The sequence below is a fragment of the Triticum urartu genome, chromosome 3 (genome assembly GCF_003073215.2).
Source record: "Triticum urartu cultivar G1812 chromosome 3, Tu2.1, whole genome shotgun sequence".
Classification (NCBI taxonomy): domain Eukaryota; kingdom Viridiplantae; phylum Streptophyta; class Magnoliopsida; order Poales; family Poaceae; genus Triticum; species Triticum urartu.
The window spans coordinates 666,064,439-666,081,614 of NC_053024.1; the positions used below are offsets into that span (position 1 = coordinate 666,064,439).

Consider the following 17,176-nt stretch of genomic DNA (forward strand, 5'->3'; position numbering starts at 1 on the left):
GCCAGGGACCTATATGTAAATAAATCATCACAAACATGCCCTCGGCTGGAAAAACAGAAAGCGCACTTTGCGGAAATGTGCCTTCTCCTGTGGAAAACGTATTCCTCGTTGTAACAGACAGAAAATACGCCTACAATAAAGGAAAGCATACCTTGGCTGAAGTAGAAGCAAAATACGCTTTCAGATGAAGGAAACGGAATGTGTGGGAGTTCGTCTCCACTTATCTTTCGTGGCTGGCGGGGTCAACGGCTGAGGGGCTGACACGCGGGGCCGCGGCCAGCTGGCAGGGGGTCGTCGTCTTCTTCTTCTCCTTGCTCGCGCTCGCCCGCGGTCCAAAGGGAGGTCGCCGGTGCGGGAGCTCGTCCGGCCGGCTCCGGCCATCCCCCGCCTCACTCGACCTATGGGCGAGCTCATCAGGAGGAGCCGCACCCGTCTGCGGAGAGCACGGGCTCTGAGGTGGACCGATACTAGCGCGAACGGAGACATGGCGGACGGTGGCTCGGGCAGAAGTGGGCACGTGCCCACTGGCCACGGGAGGAAGAGGCGAAGGGCGCGGAAGAACCAGAGGGCTCTAGGGGTTCTATTGGTGGTGGAAGAAGGATGAGAAGAGCTCGGGTTGGCGCTGATTTGGGAGGAGGTCGTCGGCGGCAATGGCGACCGTGGGGGTCGGGTAGAGGCTCTGGAGCTCGGGGAAGTGACTGGGGAGGTCTATAGGAGGGAGGAGAGGAGGCTGATGAGCTCGGGAGGCCGTGGGGATGGCTATATATAGCCGAGCGAGGGAGGTCGAGCTCGGGTGTCGCCGCGGGGATCCGGCCAACGCTCTGGCGACGGCCAGCGATCACGGGGAGGCGCGGGATCGTGACGAAGGGAGAGCGGACAAGCGACAGTGGTGCACAGTGCAGGAGGGGCCGAGGGCGCAGAGGGGAAACGGACACGGCGTCATCAGTGCTCGGTCGGCCACGGTGCGCCAGTGGGCGCGCGGTGACGAACGCTGGGGCTTATGGGGGGAAGTGGCTCCATGAGGACGGCGAAGACACGGGGAACACGTTGGACAGGCCCGTACTTGCTGAGACGCCGAGCAGAGGAGGGGCCCGGGCAAGAAGACGCTCTGGACGCGGCCGGTGCGTACCAAAATGGTGGTCACCGCGCAGACTGGCAAGGAGCAGAAGCCAAGGGTTGGCAAATTATGTCTAGTGGTAAGTTCTTCCAGGGGAGGTTTCAACTACGGTGGTAGATCGATGAAAGGAGTTGTGGTTAAATGGTAATCATCCTCTGAAGTTTACTGCGGCAAACTTGGTCGTGCACTGCTAATCAACAGAGATTTGATTGGGTCAAATGGAGTTGTCTGAGATGATTAACTAAGGAAGGACTATGATTATGAAGGTTTTGGGGCATAATGGAGCACAAACTAATATAGTTGCTTTGTAACTCATATTTTATGGGTCCAGAAACTTGATTAGGAAGGTGCACCTACATGGAGATGCCACTTGAGCTGAATTTTGGCAAGACTTAGTTATTTGGACAGATAAAGGTGCTTTAAAAATTTCATACCAATTAGATGCACCAAAATGGTACTTCCTTCACAACTATTTTCCCTGTCCAGAAACTTGCAAAAACTCTAGAGACATATTGGCTTGATGAAATGGTCCCAAATTTGCTGGAGAGAAGTTATTTGGGTAGGAGAATGCTCTGGTAAATTTTCAGGTAAAATGAAGCAATATAAAATGTACTTACTTCACAACCTGAAAATATTGACAGAATCAAAGATTTGATTCTGTGCTCACATAGATCAAGGGATGGAGCTGAAATTTGGAGGAGTGTGCTAATATGAGCACATGAAGGAGAGTGCAAAATTTCAACTCATTTGGATAACCCTAACTAGTACTTCCTTCACAAAGCCTTTTGTTTGACAGAAACTTTTAAAAATCACTGAGGAAGATTGGCTAGGCAAATAAAGTTGAATTTTTTCATGGAGAAATTATTTGGACATAAAAGAATGCCCAAAAAGTTTGGGAGCAAACAAGGTTGGATAAATGACATTTCCTTCACAAAGTGCCCCTCTGGACAGAAATGAAGAATAATTATTCAGGAATTATTCTTGCGCTAGGACAGGAAAGTTTGGGCATATTTGAGCAACATATGACCCAAAGAAATTATGAAAATTATTTGTAAATTTTTGGATGGACAGAAATATAGGTTGCTTCATAATCTAGGGTAGACAGGGTTATTCCTTTATTAGAAAAAGGAATATTCCCTAGAAAAAGATTTTAGGGTTTGGTCAAAGAGTGAAGTGACATGATTTTGGCAAAGTTTTGAGAATTATTATCCACTTGAGAGGGAGGATAAGGATGATTTCCCAAATGGCAAGACCACAGAACCATTCGAAAAAGAAAAAACAGAACAAAAACCAATAAATCAAAAAAAACAGAAAAAAGCCAAAAACCCGGCTGTTACAGGGGCTGATGCCTGGTCTTTTGCTCTGGGCCTTGGCGGTAGTGTTTTGTTAGACACCGCGACATCTTTTGGATTTCTGAACTCTGTCTTGTAATAGCGATGACCTGGGAGAACTTGCTTTACTGGTATGTCTATTACGGGTAGAAAGCTTGTGGTTGGAACCTTTTGGACTGGTGTATGTTTCCGCTGTTGATTTCATTTAAATGAAATCGGAGGAGGAACCTCTTTTGCTCAAAAAAGCTACCATGCGAATCAAAGGATGAGATGATTCAATACTACTCGGTTTCAGAAATAGTATGATATACCATTAAAAAAACTCATATTATTTGCATGCATGCATCTCACGCTTACCGTGGGCAAAGTAGTCCTCGACGAGGAGTGCGACCAGCCACAAGCATCGGCGTCTCGTATGGACACTGTCGTCGTACGGCTGCCGTCTCGTACGGCCGCCGTCCACGGGGAGTTGGTCCAGCCGTCCACAATAACGCCTTGACACTCGGCCGTTGTGAGCGTGTTGTCCACGGGGCCAACATCGTGTCCAGTGGCCGCCATGGATGACAGGCTGAGCCGTCAGACTGGCCGGCGGCGCCGAGCTCCTTCGGTGAGGGCGTGAGGCCATGGACGAGAGGTCGTTGCTGCATCGTGTTGTTTGGCCACCGCCGTCAAGGCTCTTCGAAGTGGCCGCCATTGACGCAAGCGAGAATAAGATAACCCTAATTAGACATATTTAAAAAGTATAAAGCTGTTTAAATCACTACTTTAATAATCTAAACATAAACACTCTTATATGTCTTGGAAGTTGATCCGTCCGTCCACGACGACGTTTTGACACACGGCCACTGCGAACGTGCTGTCCGCCGGGCCAATAGCGTGTCCTGCGGCCGCCACGGACGAGCCGTCCGACTGGCCGGCGGCGCCGAGCTCCTTCGGTGAGGCCATGGGCGAGAGGTCGTCACCGCATCGTGTTGTTTGGCCGCCGCCGTCAAGGCCCTTCCGCATGGCCGCCATTGACGCAAGTGAAACACTCTTATATTTTTTTTCTACAGGGAAGTAACTGTTAGAGCATGACAAAGTACTTGTGTTTTGGAATTGGGAATCAGCTATTGGAATTGAGGATTGACAACAGGTGGGATTGGGATGCTTTGAGATTGTCGCGGCCACGTGTCGCTCATCCGATTGGGTCTCACAACATCGCCAGTCTCATAGGATTGGGTCTCACTGCGTTACCGCCCACCTCCTGTGTGCTCTGGTCTGGTCAGCACCACAAACTACTCTGGCCCAGCGAAGAGGAAGACGTCTGTTGTTCGGCCACGACCAACTTCGCTACCTTTCCTTGCAATCCCGCTTGGCTAATGGCACCGGAGCAACACAACTACTTGCTCAGCCTCCTTCTTTTAGGAGTTCTGCACCGGAAACGGTGAACAACGTCGCCTATGAAATCTCAGAGCAAACATTTACCAAGGTTCAACTAATTACTGCAAATCCATCACATAGTAGATCCATGGTTGTCCTAATAATTAATGGTTTAATCACACCACAAAGGTTCACAATGGTACATCAATACAAGTTCGTAAACGGTTCCAACTATCCTAGAACCAACACAAATTATACAAGTCTCATAGTTTTCTTCCCTGAAATATCATTACTTGTGCAGTTTTAGTAAGCAATAGTATATTATGCTAGGGATAAGGGTCTGTCCCGGTCATCATTGTTGCAACGGTTGCTATGTCAATGTTTTGCTTTGCCTTTTTCTTTCCCTTCAGATATCCTTATCTTGTAGAATCCTCTCATATAGTCGGTTTTACCTTAATTGAAGTTGGAGACACAATATTATATGTTAAATCGCTACACATGAGACGATAATCATTTGGAAGTTCTACTAGATTTTCCAAAGAGATACCTCGAAGAAGTGGAACTTCTTTATGGCTCTCGCCAGTAATATCATGTAATCACCCTTGCTATGTTGTACATATCTCTCAATCTGAGCCTTAGTTGTCCCAATTTTCTCCTAACATGAAAAAAAACATGGTACAATATATAAACAAATAAAAAAATGAAGTGTTATAAAATACTCCCAAGATAATACACACTCACCTTTTGACCTGAAAATCCTTTGTACTCGTCATCGTAGTGAGCGACAATTTTGTTCCTCAAGAATAAAACTGAGTGAAGCAAGTTGTTATCCTTATGTTCTCGTTCGATGTTATTCTCATCTTTTGGTTTTGTAAACTCTCGCATGAGATGAATTAGTCCAAGAGACGGCTCCCTCATGAGTTGACCTCCTTTCTCTGTCTGTGCGTATGGTAGCTTGTTTTTTGCATCACGATCCATGTCAACCATAAAATGTATTTCTCTGATGAACTCAATCTTTGTGTTGGCATTCCATAAACCCGGCTGCCAAAGTAGGTCGTCATAACTGCACCATTGGCACATCACATATGAGCAAATACATGACTTATAACCATAATAATAAGATAAAGGACAACATATGGCCAACATATTTATTTTGCAAAATGACAACCGACCTACCTCACTGTTCCCTGCATTAAGAAGCGAGCCAACTCCCTTAATTCCATACTGGCTTGGTTACCGTGCCCAAACAAGGAATTTAGACAGCCTCCAATCTCGTTCCAGTGTGTTGCTTTCAAACCATTGGCTGCATGTTTTCACAAAAATGCATAAATTGTCAAAATGATTAAGCAAAGGTGCCATGATTCCACAGGTGAAATACTCACTTTAATAATTTCCTAAGGCCATTACATTAAAGGAAACAAACTTGAACTATACTTGGGTAACAAAATGTTTCATTTTCAAGAAAACGTATCTAGTTCAATGCAAAATGCTACAAAAAAAATCAGAATTTATTGTTATTTCATAATGCCTAAAAGTAAAGTGTCATGATCATTACTGATGACACGCCACTTAGCTGCAACAACCAGTACTCTGAAGTCAGAACTCAAGCATTGGTGTTGGACAGTTTCCCATAAAATTAAAGTGCATAGAAATAGCAAGTGTGGAGTAGCATATATATAAGAATGTAAAACATTAAATAAAATCTATCATTATACTTCAAGCTACCACATTGATCCACATAGAGTAAGTAATCTACTCTGTTGTTTTTGTAACGGATCTTAGTTACAAGGGATGGGATTTAAAACTGAAGATAAGAAACATATAGTATAAATTTGCAAAAAGAGACATGCATGTGTTTGAATCAAAATCTGAACAACGGAACTCTGTACTGCATGGCAATGACATAACTGCTTGCATCAGCAATTCATCAACAAACGTTCCTACATATTAAGTTCCTATCTCCTTCCTTTATTTTTTATTAAATGGACGGAGTACAAATGAATTTGACTCGGAATCTCCCTGCCCAAGAATAAATTTAAACCTCATAATTCCTCTGTAGACATCTATAAAGTGTGCCGTTGATTATCTTTCCTACGTACTGCACATTAAGACCATATGTAGCTAAATATATGAATACATTTTGCACACTAGGGATTTGACTTGTAAGACCTAAAACTAGGAAAGTTGAATAAAGAGAACAATTTGATTTCAATTAAATTTCAAATAGTATGTACTGGCATGTGAGAAATGAGAATGCGACATGCTTCAGATTTAACAAGATGTATGGATCTAGTTGTAATTGAAAAGGTGTCGTCGTGAATAGAGAAGAGTCGGGCTATGGTGCACTTTTGAATTGACCGTCAGTGCAAAGTTAACGATAACTAGAAATGGTTGATTTCCAGGAATCAAATTACCATGTACCAGTGCAAGGCATGCAAGTAGTCAGAACAATTTGTGTGAGATACATGTGCAAGTGGCACATCATACAAGAATTCGCAACAGTGTTGCAGCTACAACAGTAATGATTTCAAGCAACCAATCATGCCAAGTAGGTAATAAGCTGTGTATGCTATGCTGAAAAAAACATAAATCATGGATGGAAGGGGGCGATTGAAAAGTGGAATGTAACATCAGCCACTTCCGAATGTTATAGAAACTCGCAATGAATATATTTTCTAGGAAACATATAGAAGAAATCATGGAAGCATACTAATGAACTGAAATAACAACAGTCCGTGTGGATGTGACTCGAGATGATGAGACTGAACATCTATCCACTCATCACCCACATTTTCATAGAATAAGAGAAGTGTTCAAGAACAATAGAGTGGAGACGAGCGGACGCCCATGAATTGGTTATCACTATCGGGTTGAGTTCATGTTTGATTGGAAGTGACTGAGAAGAGGTACATTGAGAAGTACCAAAGAGTATTAAGTACTTGTACATTGAGAAGTACTTATATTGCATGGCATCGATAAAGTAAGAAGAATCGACATATCAATGCCAATGTGTTATCTGTGCGACCTAACGTATCATCGAAAAAGAGGAGCATGATTTGTTGTGGCAAAAACCCTAAACTTGGAAGTGAAAACATGTCAAATATGTGGTAAATCTTGTTTACTGTGCTAAATAATACACACAAAAAATGGGCACCATAAAAAATATACGAGAAGGGGTCAGAGTGATCGATTGAGAATAGCCTATAAAATTATGGTAACTTTACTCTAATGAATGAGCATCTTAGATGGGTATGCAATAATCATAGTGGAAACATATAGCTAGACACATTCCACCAATCAAATAATGTAAGTTCAATATATATCGCTAATGATGAGGCAGATGGAGGAAGAAAAGGCAAGGTTTCCATTTCATATTGGTTGAGTTGTGTCAAAATTGTACAGGTAAATACAAAACAACATACACACTATCAGAAAGACTATTCAAAAATACGAGACATTTTCTTAAGCATTTTAATACAACATATACTGATAATTGGAAGTATCTAGAGGCATGATACTGTTGCAATAAAAACCATTGAATACAAGCACCAAGAAGTTGAGCAGACAAAGAGAATTCTCTATTTTTATTTAGAGAAAAGGCTCGCACCTAGCCCGACTTTGAATTTAAAATGCCATCAACCGGACAGGATTATAACGGACAACAGATCACAAAGCAAGCAAGAAAGAAATGGCTAAAGATACAAGGTGCTGTGGGAGCAGCAAACGAGCCTCAAACAGACTACAAACATATGAACTAAGACTAAAGCACCAGGCTGGTTGAGGTCGAAGAAGCCCACCACCACGATGATACACCGGAGCAGGCAGAAGCTAGAGCTTGGGAGGGAGAACAACCAGCAGGTGTCCCACACAAACGAGTCAACTCCCTATGGAACAGGCACGCACAGGCTCGACCCACTCCATCTCTAAAGTACTCCCTCCGTAAACTAATATAAGAGCGTTTAGATCAGAGAGTAGCAGTGACACCCTGGCACGAAGGGCGTCGATCCGTCGAAGGATGGAAACGTGAGCACTGACGCTCAGGACGTTCGGAGACCAGATCATATCATGAACACTGAGCAAGGCTGCTACTCAGGAAACTACCGAGGACAAAGCTGCAAGGAATGCCGATGCCGAAGTTGCATTGCAGAAAGATTCCATGAGTAAGTCAGCACGGAGGCACGAACCACGCCGCAATCGACCGCCTAGAAACCAGACCAAGTGCACCCACACCCCCAATTCACCCATAGCGGCACCTCCATGAAGGGGACGACGCCCAAAGCACCGCTGCCGCCCAATCCGGCAAAGTATTGGGTTCTCTCACCCGAGCCAACAGAGGAGGAGAGAGCCAACAGAGGAGGAGAGAGGGAGGGAGGGAGGATACCTTGACGGCCCCTTCGGATCGTAACCACACCCATCATCGGGCTGGCAGAACCAGCCGAGGATTTCTCCCGCAATCCATCCCCCACCTTCGCCAGCCCTTACCAGCGTAGAACCGACAGTCAAGAGACCGCCACGGCCCAGAAATGGCAAGGTGGAGGAAACTTGAGAGGTTGCAAACGACGAGCTTCAGAACTGGAGCGAAGTCGACAGGACGACAAACACTACAATGGCCAGTGGCCGACATCATCAGCCACCCGGCCGTCCACACGACCAAGGCAGCTGGGCAGCACCTGAGACTGGGCCCTCGCCGAGAAGAGGCCAAGACTCCCACCAACCAGGGCCGCCGCACACCGGGAAAACCAGCCTCGCCGGTCACCCAACGAGCAACGAGCCGCGAGCACGCAGCCAGCCTCCCCAGCTGCCGCACCCCAGCAGCTCCCGAACCACATTCCAAGTATCCAACACCCAGCGGTCAGCCCATCATGGGGACGGAACAGAGCAGCCAGATCTGGCCGGCGACGAAGGAGCCCACGCTCAAGAGACAACGACACAGAAATACGGCAGGAGTCGCCATGAGGATCCTCCACCCACGAATGCGCAACCACCAGCAGCCAAGACCGGCGGCGTTCGGCACCACCGTGCCTGGGAAGCAGTGGGGCCTCTACCCCGCCCCCCAACGCCACGGGCGGCTGGGCATGAAGACGATGTGCCCCAGCCCACCCGACGCCGGCAACCCGCCCCGAGAGAGGCAGCCATTGAGGTGCATCGCGTTGCAGGCCAGATCTGAAGCTTCGCGCCGACGAATCGCAGCAGGAGCGATCAGGGGAGATGCGGGAGGAAGAGGAGGGAAGCCCCGCCGCCGATGTTATAAATACGAGCTATCAACTAATGTTTCAGTTTAATTCTTCTTGATTGATGAAGAAACCTATAATAATTATTGTTGAGTGGAGGATAAGGAAGAATGATTGCAAGAAGCAAAACTGGAACTGGAAACTAGGAGTACACGATAGGCCACGGATGATATCGGTCTTCTGTTGTCGATATTTATGAATAATAACATAAGTAACACACTTGCTGAAGTATTTTTCTACCAAAATACAACCGTATTTTCACAAGACATATACCCTTTGTGCTATTATTGAAACGATGGGCTATTATGGGACCATATTTAAAAGAGAAAACAATACAAAAATCATCATGCATTTATCTAGGCGTGCAAATGCACGCGTCACCCATCGAATTCATTCATTGTTGTTCAGAAGAAGAAGAAAAAGGATAATATGAACTTGAAGGTTTAAATTACCTCCTTGATAATATATGTCCATATTTCCTAATAACACCAACGGCTCGCCATCCACCATCTTGTAATATATGTTCGGCGGGTCAAGCCTTATTTGCATTAATTCGCGTTGAGTGTTTCTTGCACTGGATGTACCCTCACCAGCATAATGACTGTTGACATGATCAATAGTGGAGAAGATATCCCTATAAATAAGGGCATGCTTATTAGAGACTGATGGTGCAAAGATACTAGCTTTTTTTTTTGAGGGAAAGATACTAGCTTCTCATTTGTGCAAAAGTTAATACGTACCTAAACATTTTAAAGCCGTGTTCAGAGAAGCCATTGTAAGGGTCACCTTCCTCAAACATTGTTTGTCCTCCAAGTTGTTCCATTGTGCCGTCAACTCCCCTAAACACTATATATGCTACGTCATGGCAGTGTGGGTCCTCCCAAATGCCCACTGGCTTCAGTATGTTTGGATGAGTAAATTCCAGTAGAGCTTTGTACATGGTATATGCACCATCCATTGTCTTCCTTAGAGCAACGCAACGCTTTCCATCAACTGTAGCTTCATACATTTCTGCTGCCCCTGGAACCAGTACATCCTTGATAGCTAGTGTGCAGCCACGATGATCTACTAGTATCTGCAAGAAAACCAAATTGCATGTGATTATCATTTATATTTTTTGGGGGGGGGGGGGGGGGGGGGGGGGGATGGTTCAAGTGCTAACTTACTTGGCAATTAGTGGGGTTGCATTGCACTGGAACCCTGAACCGATGTATCAAAATGTTAGATATGTATACACATATATGGACTAAATCTAGTGCAAGCATAAAACATGATAGACCAAATCCATCCCTGCGATAAGGTAAGGTAAGGAAATGCTAATGTGAATACCCTCAAAATGGCAAAAACATGTACCGCACAACCCTAAAGATTTTTGTATAAAAATATGTATGTACCTTGTCAAAAATATATTGCTACTTACAAACTATGTTAATTTACGAGTTGTGCAAGAAAACAAATCTGTACATACATAGTTGCAAAAGAAAATAACGCATCTCCTCTTTTTTGTTGATAAATAAACAACTACATATTTTGGCACAAAGTTTGTCCACTAAACATATTTTCCCCACAATACATACACACCCATAATGCACATAATCCAACTCCACTTATTGTGAAATTTAAATGCGAAGGTAGGCAAACCAAACTGACCGTAGATCTGGTCCATCTGGAGGGTCCTTGGCTGAGCTGCTGCCCACCTGCTGCTTTCCTTCCCCCCCCCCCCCCCCCCCCCCCCCCCCCCCCCTTCGCATGATAGCCGCGCTTCACTTCTAACTAGTGTTTTATCTTTTTAGAAACAATTTTGTGAAAGAACTCAAGGTTGGTTGAGCTGTTCTTCCAGGAATTGCTGTTTGCTAGTGGTTGTGTAGGAAAGCAAATTGCTACTCTGCTCCCCAAGAGTTTATATATCACCATACATGCGTAACTCGTGAAGATACACCAAATTTTACACTATCAAGGTGGCACGTTCTACACAGGACAGTGGTCACGAACCCATTAGGTGAACATATTCACTCACCATAATCTGCTGAAAAGAAAAATCACTCACCACAATGTGGTGGTGGATCGAATGAGCCCACTTTACCAAAAACGTGACCAAATTCTAAAAGATCACGTAAAAGGGCAAAGTAAGAGCATCAGCGGGGGCAAAAAAATTAAGTGCAATCATGCGAGTAGAGTTCTTATGTATTTGGGGACTATGGTCCATATAACACACTCTAATTCTCTCTTAATTAATGGGTGAGTTTAATTTTTTGCCTCCGTTTAAAAAAAGAAAGAGTACCTCTTGCCCTTCACTTATAATATTTTAAGGGTCGCGCTAACTGACACACGTGTGGCAGAAAGGGAGACGCACCACACGTCTCTAATGTAAACAGATTGCCATCTCATCGCATGCATGCATGTAGGAATCTTTTTGGATTTTCAGTTTTTAAAATGTTTTATCTCTTAAACGAAAAATCCGATTGAAAATCTGTTTTCACCATTAAATCCCTCGCGATGAGATCTTCGAAACTAGATCCCATGTTGATATGTTTTGATGAAAAAAAATTTGGATTAAAAGTTGCCATGTCTATTGCATATGAATTGCCATGATGTTTACACTGAAGTTGCCATGATATGTTTCAGCTATTTTCTTCTACATTTAAAAGTAAATGTTGACATTTATAAAACGGAGAATTAAGAAACTAGACTTGCCATGAACCATAAACTAAAATTGTCGTGGTTCATACAAAAAATAATTTTCATGGTCAAAGTACTGGAGTTGTCATCATCAAAATACTAAAATTGCCATGATCTATAAACTAAAATTGTCACATGACAACTTTAGTTTAAGCCATATGGCAACTGCAGTGTAAACATCGTGGCAACTTCTGGCAAAAAAAATATTCGTCGAAACATATCAACATGGGGTCTAGTTTTGAAGATCTCGTCGAGACGGATTTAATGGTGAAAACGGATTTTTAGTTCGCTTTTTATTTAGGAGATACAACATTTTTAAGCCGAAAACCAAAAAAAATAATGCTGATGTCATCTATTCATACGTGGCAAAATGAGTGGCGATGGAGGCGTGTGGGCGATGTGCAAATGCCCACATGTGTGGGCGTTAACATTTCCATATTTTAATCCCTTAGGTCAACTTCAACGCGACGACGCATTGGTCCGCGCGTGTCCCTTTGAGGTGAAACGGACAGAAGCGATGGCCCAACATGTCGACGCATCCGCAAACTTGGTCTGCTCGATGTACGTGTGGACGCATTTCTGGCTCAAATTTGTGTCTACATGGACACCACACGGGCGCGGCACGCATCCTCTCGGTGTCCGCCTCGTGCCTGCGTGTTGGCCAACCAACCTCCCATGCGATCATATTCAATGCAACCCACCCTGCCTCGGGCCCGCTCGTCGGCCACAGGAAGAGTCCAGTCCACGTCCTTTTTAACTAGCAAGCCTGCGCGCGCGCGGGGGGGGGTCCACTTCTCCTTCCCCACACCAGTCCACATCTGGGCACACATGCTCCCTTGCCCGCTGACCCAAACCCTAGCCACCGTCGTCGCCACGAGCTTCTTCAATCACAAGCGCGGCAAGCATGACCATGAGGCCGGATCTTCGCCGCTCGGCCAACTTCACGTTGGCGCCACGGGGGAGGAGGGGGCATGCGATCGACTCTACATCCCGGTGCATCATGCGTGATACCATTGGGAGTACCGCATCCCATTGTCGTGGCCTGACGTCAACCTCCTGCACATGTGGCATCTCAGCCCTCACTAGATTCTGATGTGGGCCATGCCACAGTCAGAGTGTGCGCGTGCGGTAGAGATCCGCAACTGTCGTGCTCTTCTCATGCGAAAGCAATGCCATGAAGCTGCGTACGCACTCGACTCCCCAAATTGGGACATTTGGTTCGTGACTGAGCAAGACGTGTGCCATCGAGGAATCGTCCAGATCGACGCCCGCCCTCCATCATTGCCACCGGTGGCAAGGGAGGAGGACAAGGACGAGAAGGTGTACCAGGCGGCAATGGAGGAGGCGACCCGGCGCGCCATCGAGGAGTCCGAGCGCGAGGAGCTCACTCAATGGCCTGTCCTCGAGATGTGCTCCAGTTCTCTATGGCCCGTGACCACATCTACCCACCGCCAGTGTCGTCACCATCGCCACCGCCCACACTTGCGCCCGTGCTCAAGATGTACCAGTGGGTGAGCGTCAATCACCTAGAAACTAACTCCACAATGTCTCCCACTAGGGCCAAAGATTGTGAAGCGTCATGTAGTCGATATTTTCTTTTTCGTGAATGCGCATTGTTGCATATCTTTGCATTGATAGGATGGAAAAGAAGTTACAGCGTGCAACCCTAGGGGTCGTGCGCTAGTAGGCGTCCCTTGGGGTGCAATTGAGTATGGAGGAGGTCACTCAGCCTCAGTACAATGCAGTCAGGATGTGGGAATAACTACTCTTAGGCCTTTGGCTCCTGCATGATCCCACAAGCGTGCCTCGTCCTAGATAGTGTGTGCGAGGTCGTTGTTCCATGGCCGGAGGTTCTCGAAGACCGCAGCGGTGTAGTGCTTCCAGAGGGACCAAGCGACAAGAGCTATGAGGGAGTTGGCTCCTTTGCATAGGTTGGGCGGTGCAGCATTGGCAGTGTCCGACCACTAGGGTTAGAAGCTCGCCGTGATGGTTAGCGATGGAGTCGGCAGTCTACACCATGAGAGAACTTCTTGCCATGTGATTCTGGAGAAGGTGCATTCGACCAATAAGTGATCCAGAGTCTCAATCTCCCGACTTCAGAACTTGCACAGGGGGTCATGTGGGAGTACATGACGAGCATGCCGCTCGACAGTCCAGCAACGGTCCATGGAGGCAAGCCATAAGAAAAACTTAGTGTTCGCGGGGGCCCGGTAGCGCCTGATGAGTCGCCAGAAGGGTGCAACCGTCGACCCAATAAACAAGGCATTGTAGGTCGAACCAACGGTGTAGATGCCATTGCTGGTCCACCTCCAGGTAGTCTTGTCGGGATCGGCAGTGAGCTGCACACGCTGGATCCGCCGCCATAGCTCAATATATTCAACAGCGATGGCAGGGCCCATGGTGTTGTGGATGTTCCAAATCCATAGACCATCCTAGAGAGCATCATAGACAAGCCGCTAATGGCGCTGCCTCTGCAAGACTAGGGGATCGGGGTTGGATCAATCTCAGCGACATATGAACCCTCGATCCAGTGATCACACCAAAAATGGCAATCCTGTCGTCGCCGATGGTCCAGGATGTGGAAGCCCCAAAGAACTGCTGGGTCTCCTCGTCGTGGTGGAGTTGCAGGTGACACCAGGGGATGTCCGGGTCGGTGGCCTATTGAAGGAAATATGCCCTAGAGGCAATAATAAAGTTGTTATTTTATATTTCCTTATATCATGATAAATTTTTATTATTCATGCTAGAATTGTATTAACCGGAAACTTGATACATGTGTGGATACATAGACAAAACACAGTGTCCCTAGTAAGCCTCTACTAGACTAGCTCGTTAATCAAAGATGGTTAAGTTTCCTAACCATAGACATGTGTTGTCATTTGATGAACGGGATCACATCATTAGGAGAATGATGTGATGGACAAGACCCATCCTTTAGCTTAGCATAATGATCGTTAAGTTCAATTCACTACAAAAAAATACACTTCCGTGATGATACGTGTTTGTCACAGTAGGTCGCTTTTTTTGTCATGCATGTACATCCATGACAAATTTATGACAGAATCAAGATAGTCATACTTGTGCTATCGTAGAAGTGTTCCATGACATTACCAAAATTATCATCACGGAAGTGTCCACTTCCATGACGATAAATCGCGCGTCACAGAAGTTCTTTCGTCAAGGGTGACCGACACGTGGCATCCACCGTAACGTAACGCCGTTAAGCTATCGGGTCGGGTTTTGGACCCGATAACCCGTTAACAGCCCCGACGAATGGGAAATTTCCATGTGTAAAATTCTTATTGGCCGGACGAAACACGTGTCAGCTCGTCAGTGGGTCAGATAGGCGCCTATGATACGTCGACACGTGGCACGGCCCAACAGAGGCCCATTCCTGTGAAAAGACCGGCCCGTTTGACTTGGTCAAAAGCTGGCGGGCTGGCCCATGGAAAGTCTGTTAACGACATGTTCGAATATAGCCCATTTACAGCCCGCTAACCCAAGGCCCGTTACACCCTATCCGAATTAGGCCCAGTAGCGTCATCTGGGCCATCCAATATGATTCCAGCCCGTTTTCACTTCTGGCCCATGTATGGCCCATGACGTCTTTCGGCCCATATGAGGCCCTATGTAACTCTTGGCCTACTAATGGCCCGTGGTGAAACTGGCCCGTAATGAACAGTATATCACTTTACACCCATTAACGGCCCGTGGTGAAACTGGCCCGTAATGAAAAGTGTATCACTTTATACCCATTAACGGCCCATTATTCCGTTGGGCCGTTTCCAGCCCATGTTATCTTTCGGCCTTCTCAGAGCCCATTTATTATTGGGCTCATTTCCAGCATTCGTTTACTTACGGCCCGTTACTGTCATTTTCTGCTTGTGGGCCAAATTCAGCCCGTGGTTACAGTCGACCCGTTTGTGGTCCGCTAATACATTGGGCCGATTTCATAGCGTCATCAAATACGGCCTATTAACGATGGCCCGTTATGGTCGGCCCATGAACGGACGATTCCAACTCTAGCCCGTTTACGGCCATAATGCGGTCTGTTTGGCCCATGTTTGGCCAATCGATTATACGGCCCGTATAAGGCCCATTGATAATACGGCCCACAGAAGGCCCACTGTTTCTATGGCCCGTAGAAGGCCCATTATTTTTACGGCCCGTAGAAGGCCCACTATTTCTACGGCCAGTAGGAGGCCCAGTGTCACTACAGTAAATATTAGCCCATGGTTATTGTGGCCTAGTTTTAAAAAATAGGTTATTGCAGCCACTAGCTAACCGCAGAAAAAGAACTGCAATGACTACAAGCAAACAAATAAACAAGACAACAAGGAAATAAATACGCAAGCAACTAACGCTAGGCTATCACGGCTATTACACATATTACATCCACTGGGCATCAAAGTTCGCCACCAGTGCAAATATAGGGAACAAAGCAGCATATCATATACACTGGTTGTCAAAGTTGGCGACCAGCGCAAATAAACGCCGCAACAAAACAAATCCAGAACTGAAACCACTTCAGAAGATCTCAAGAAACAATATCCTGGGTACCCATAATGCTGGCAAGATGCTTAGCAAGCTTATTAATTTTCTCTTGTTTGGCGCTTAAATCCTCCAGCGCTTGCTGTTGCACCAGAAAATATGCATCTGAATTCTGCAGGGACTTCCTCAGTCCTTCAGCTTCCTGTCGCAGCACATCTGATCGATGTCTTTCAACTTGAAGTTGAGACTCAAGAAGACGAACTGATTTAGGCAGCGAGTTCGAAGAGCTTGTGCCAGCAGTAGTGGCCAGTAACTCGAACACTACATCAAGACAGGACTTTTGGGTTCCCTCACTATCGTCAAGATAGTTGTTATCAGCTTTCTTGGAGACCAATAGGGATGTCTCACTATCTTGAACCTTATCTGCATTACTTCCTTTACCATTGGATAATGCGGTACTGTTCTCCAATATTTTGTCCGCATTCTAAAAGAGAAACAAGCAGACACATCACATGTTTACCATGTTGTATATGAAACTCATTTTGTTAAATGAGTTCAGTAGTAAAGTGGACAGGATAACAACATGAAACAAACATATATCTATGTACCATGGTCACTTTATGGTCTATATCATTCTAGTTTTTGTTGCCAAATCAAGATAGAGACACGGTTCAAATAATATTTGTTCAAGACAAAGCAGAATAGACAGAATATAAGTGTGGGTAACTATAGAGCAATAACAACACTTGTAATGTGCATGACATGAGAACATAACTATTTATTCAATTGAAACTAAAATCAACATAGAGCAGGTTACAACAGCAAACCAGTTAAAGAAACAAGTTTAAAACATACCTATTGCGCCATTGGAGTTTCAATTCCATCCTTCAAATTTGAAAATAGTTGGTATGAGTAAATACAGTCATGCAAGAGCAAAGGAGTATGAACCATAGCTACAGAACCTGACC

General features: G+C 45.6%; 1 protein-coding gene across 1 annotated transcript; it reads right to left on the reverse strand.

Annotated features, from left to right (window-relative positions):
• Nucleotides 1-3,959: 3,959 nt before the first annotated feature.
• LOC125545781 lies at nt 3,960-10,753 on the reverse strand. The gene is made up of 8 exons (XM_048709815.1): nt 10,689-10,753; nt 10,205-10,238; nt 9,779-10,113; nt 9,491-9,672; nt 4,984-5,110; nt 4,549-4,870; nt 4,355-4,462; nt 3,960-4,259 (listed from the first exon to the last, which is right to left on the reverse strand). Exons 3-8 carry the CDS (start codon nt 10,045-10,047, stop codon nt 4,242-4,244), a joined length of 1,026 nt encoding a protein of 341 aa, XP_048565772.1. The 5' UTR covers nt 10,048-10,113; nt 10,205-10,238; nt 10,689-10,753; the 3' UTR covers nt 3,960-4,241.
• Between the last annotated feature and the right edge of the window lie 6,423 nt (nt 10,754-17,176).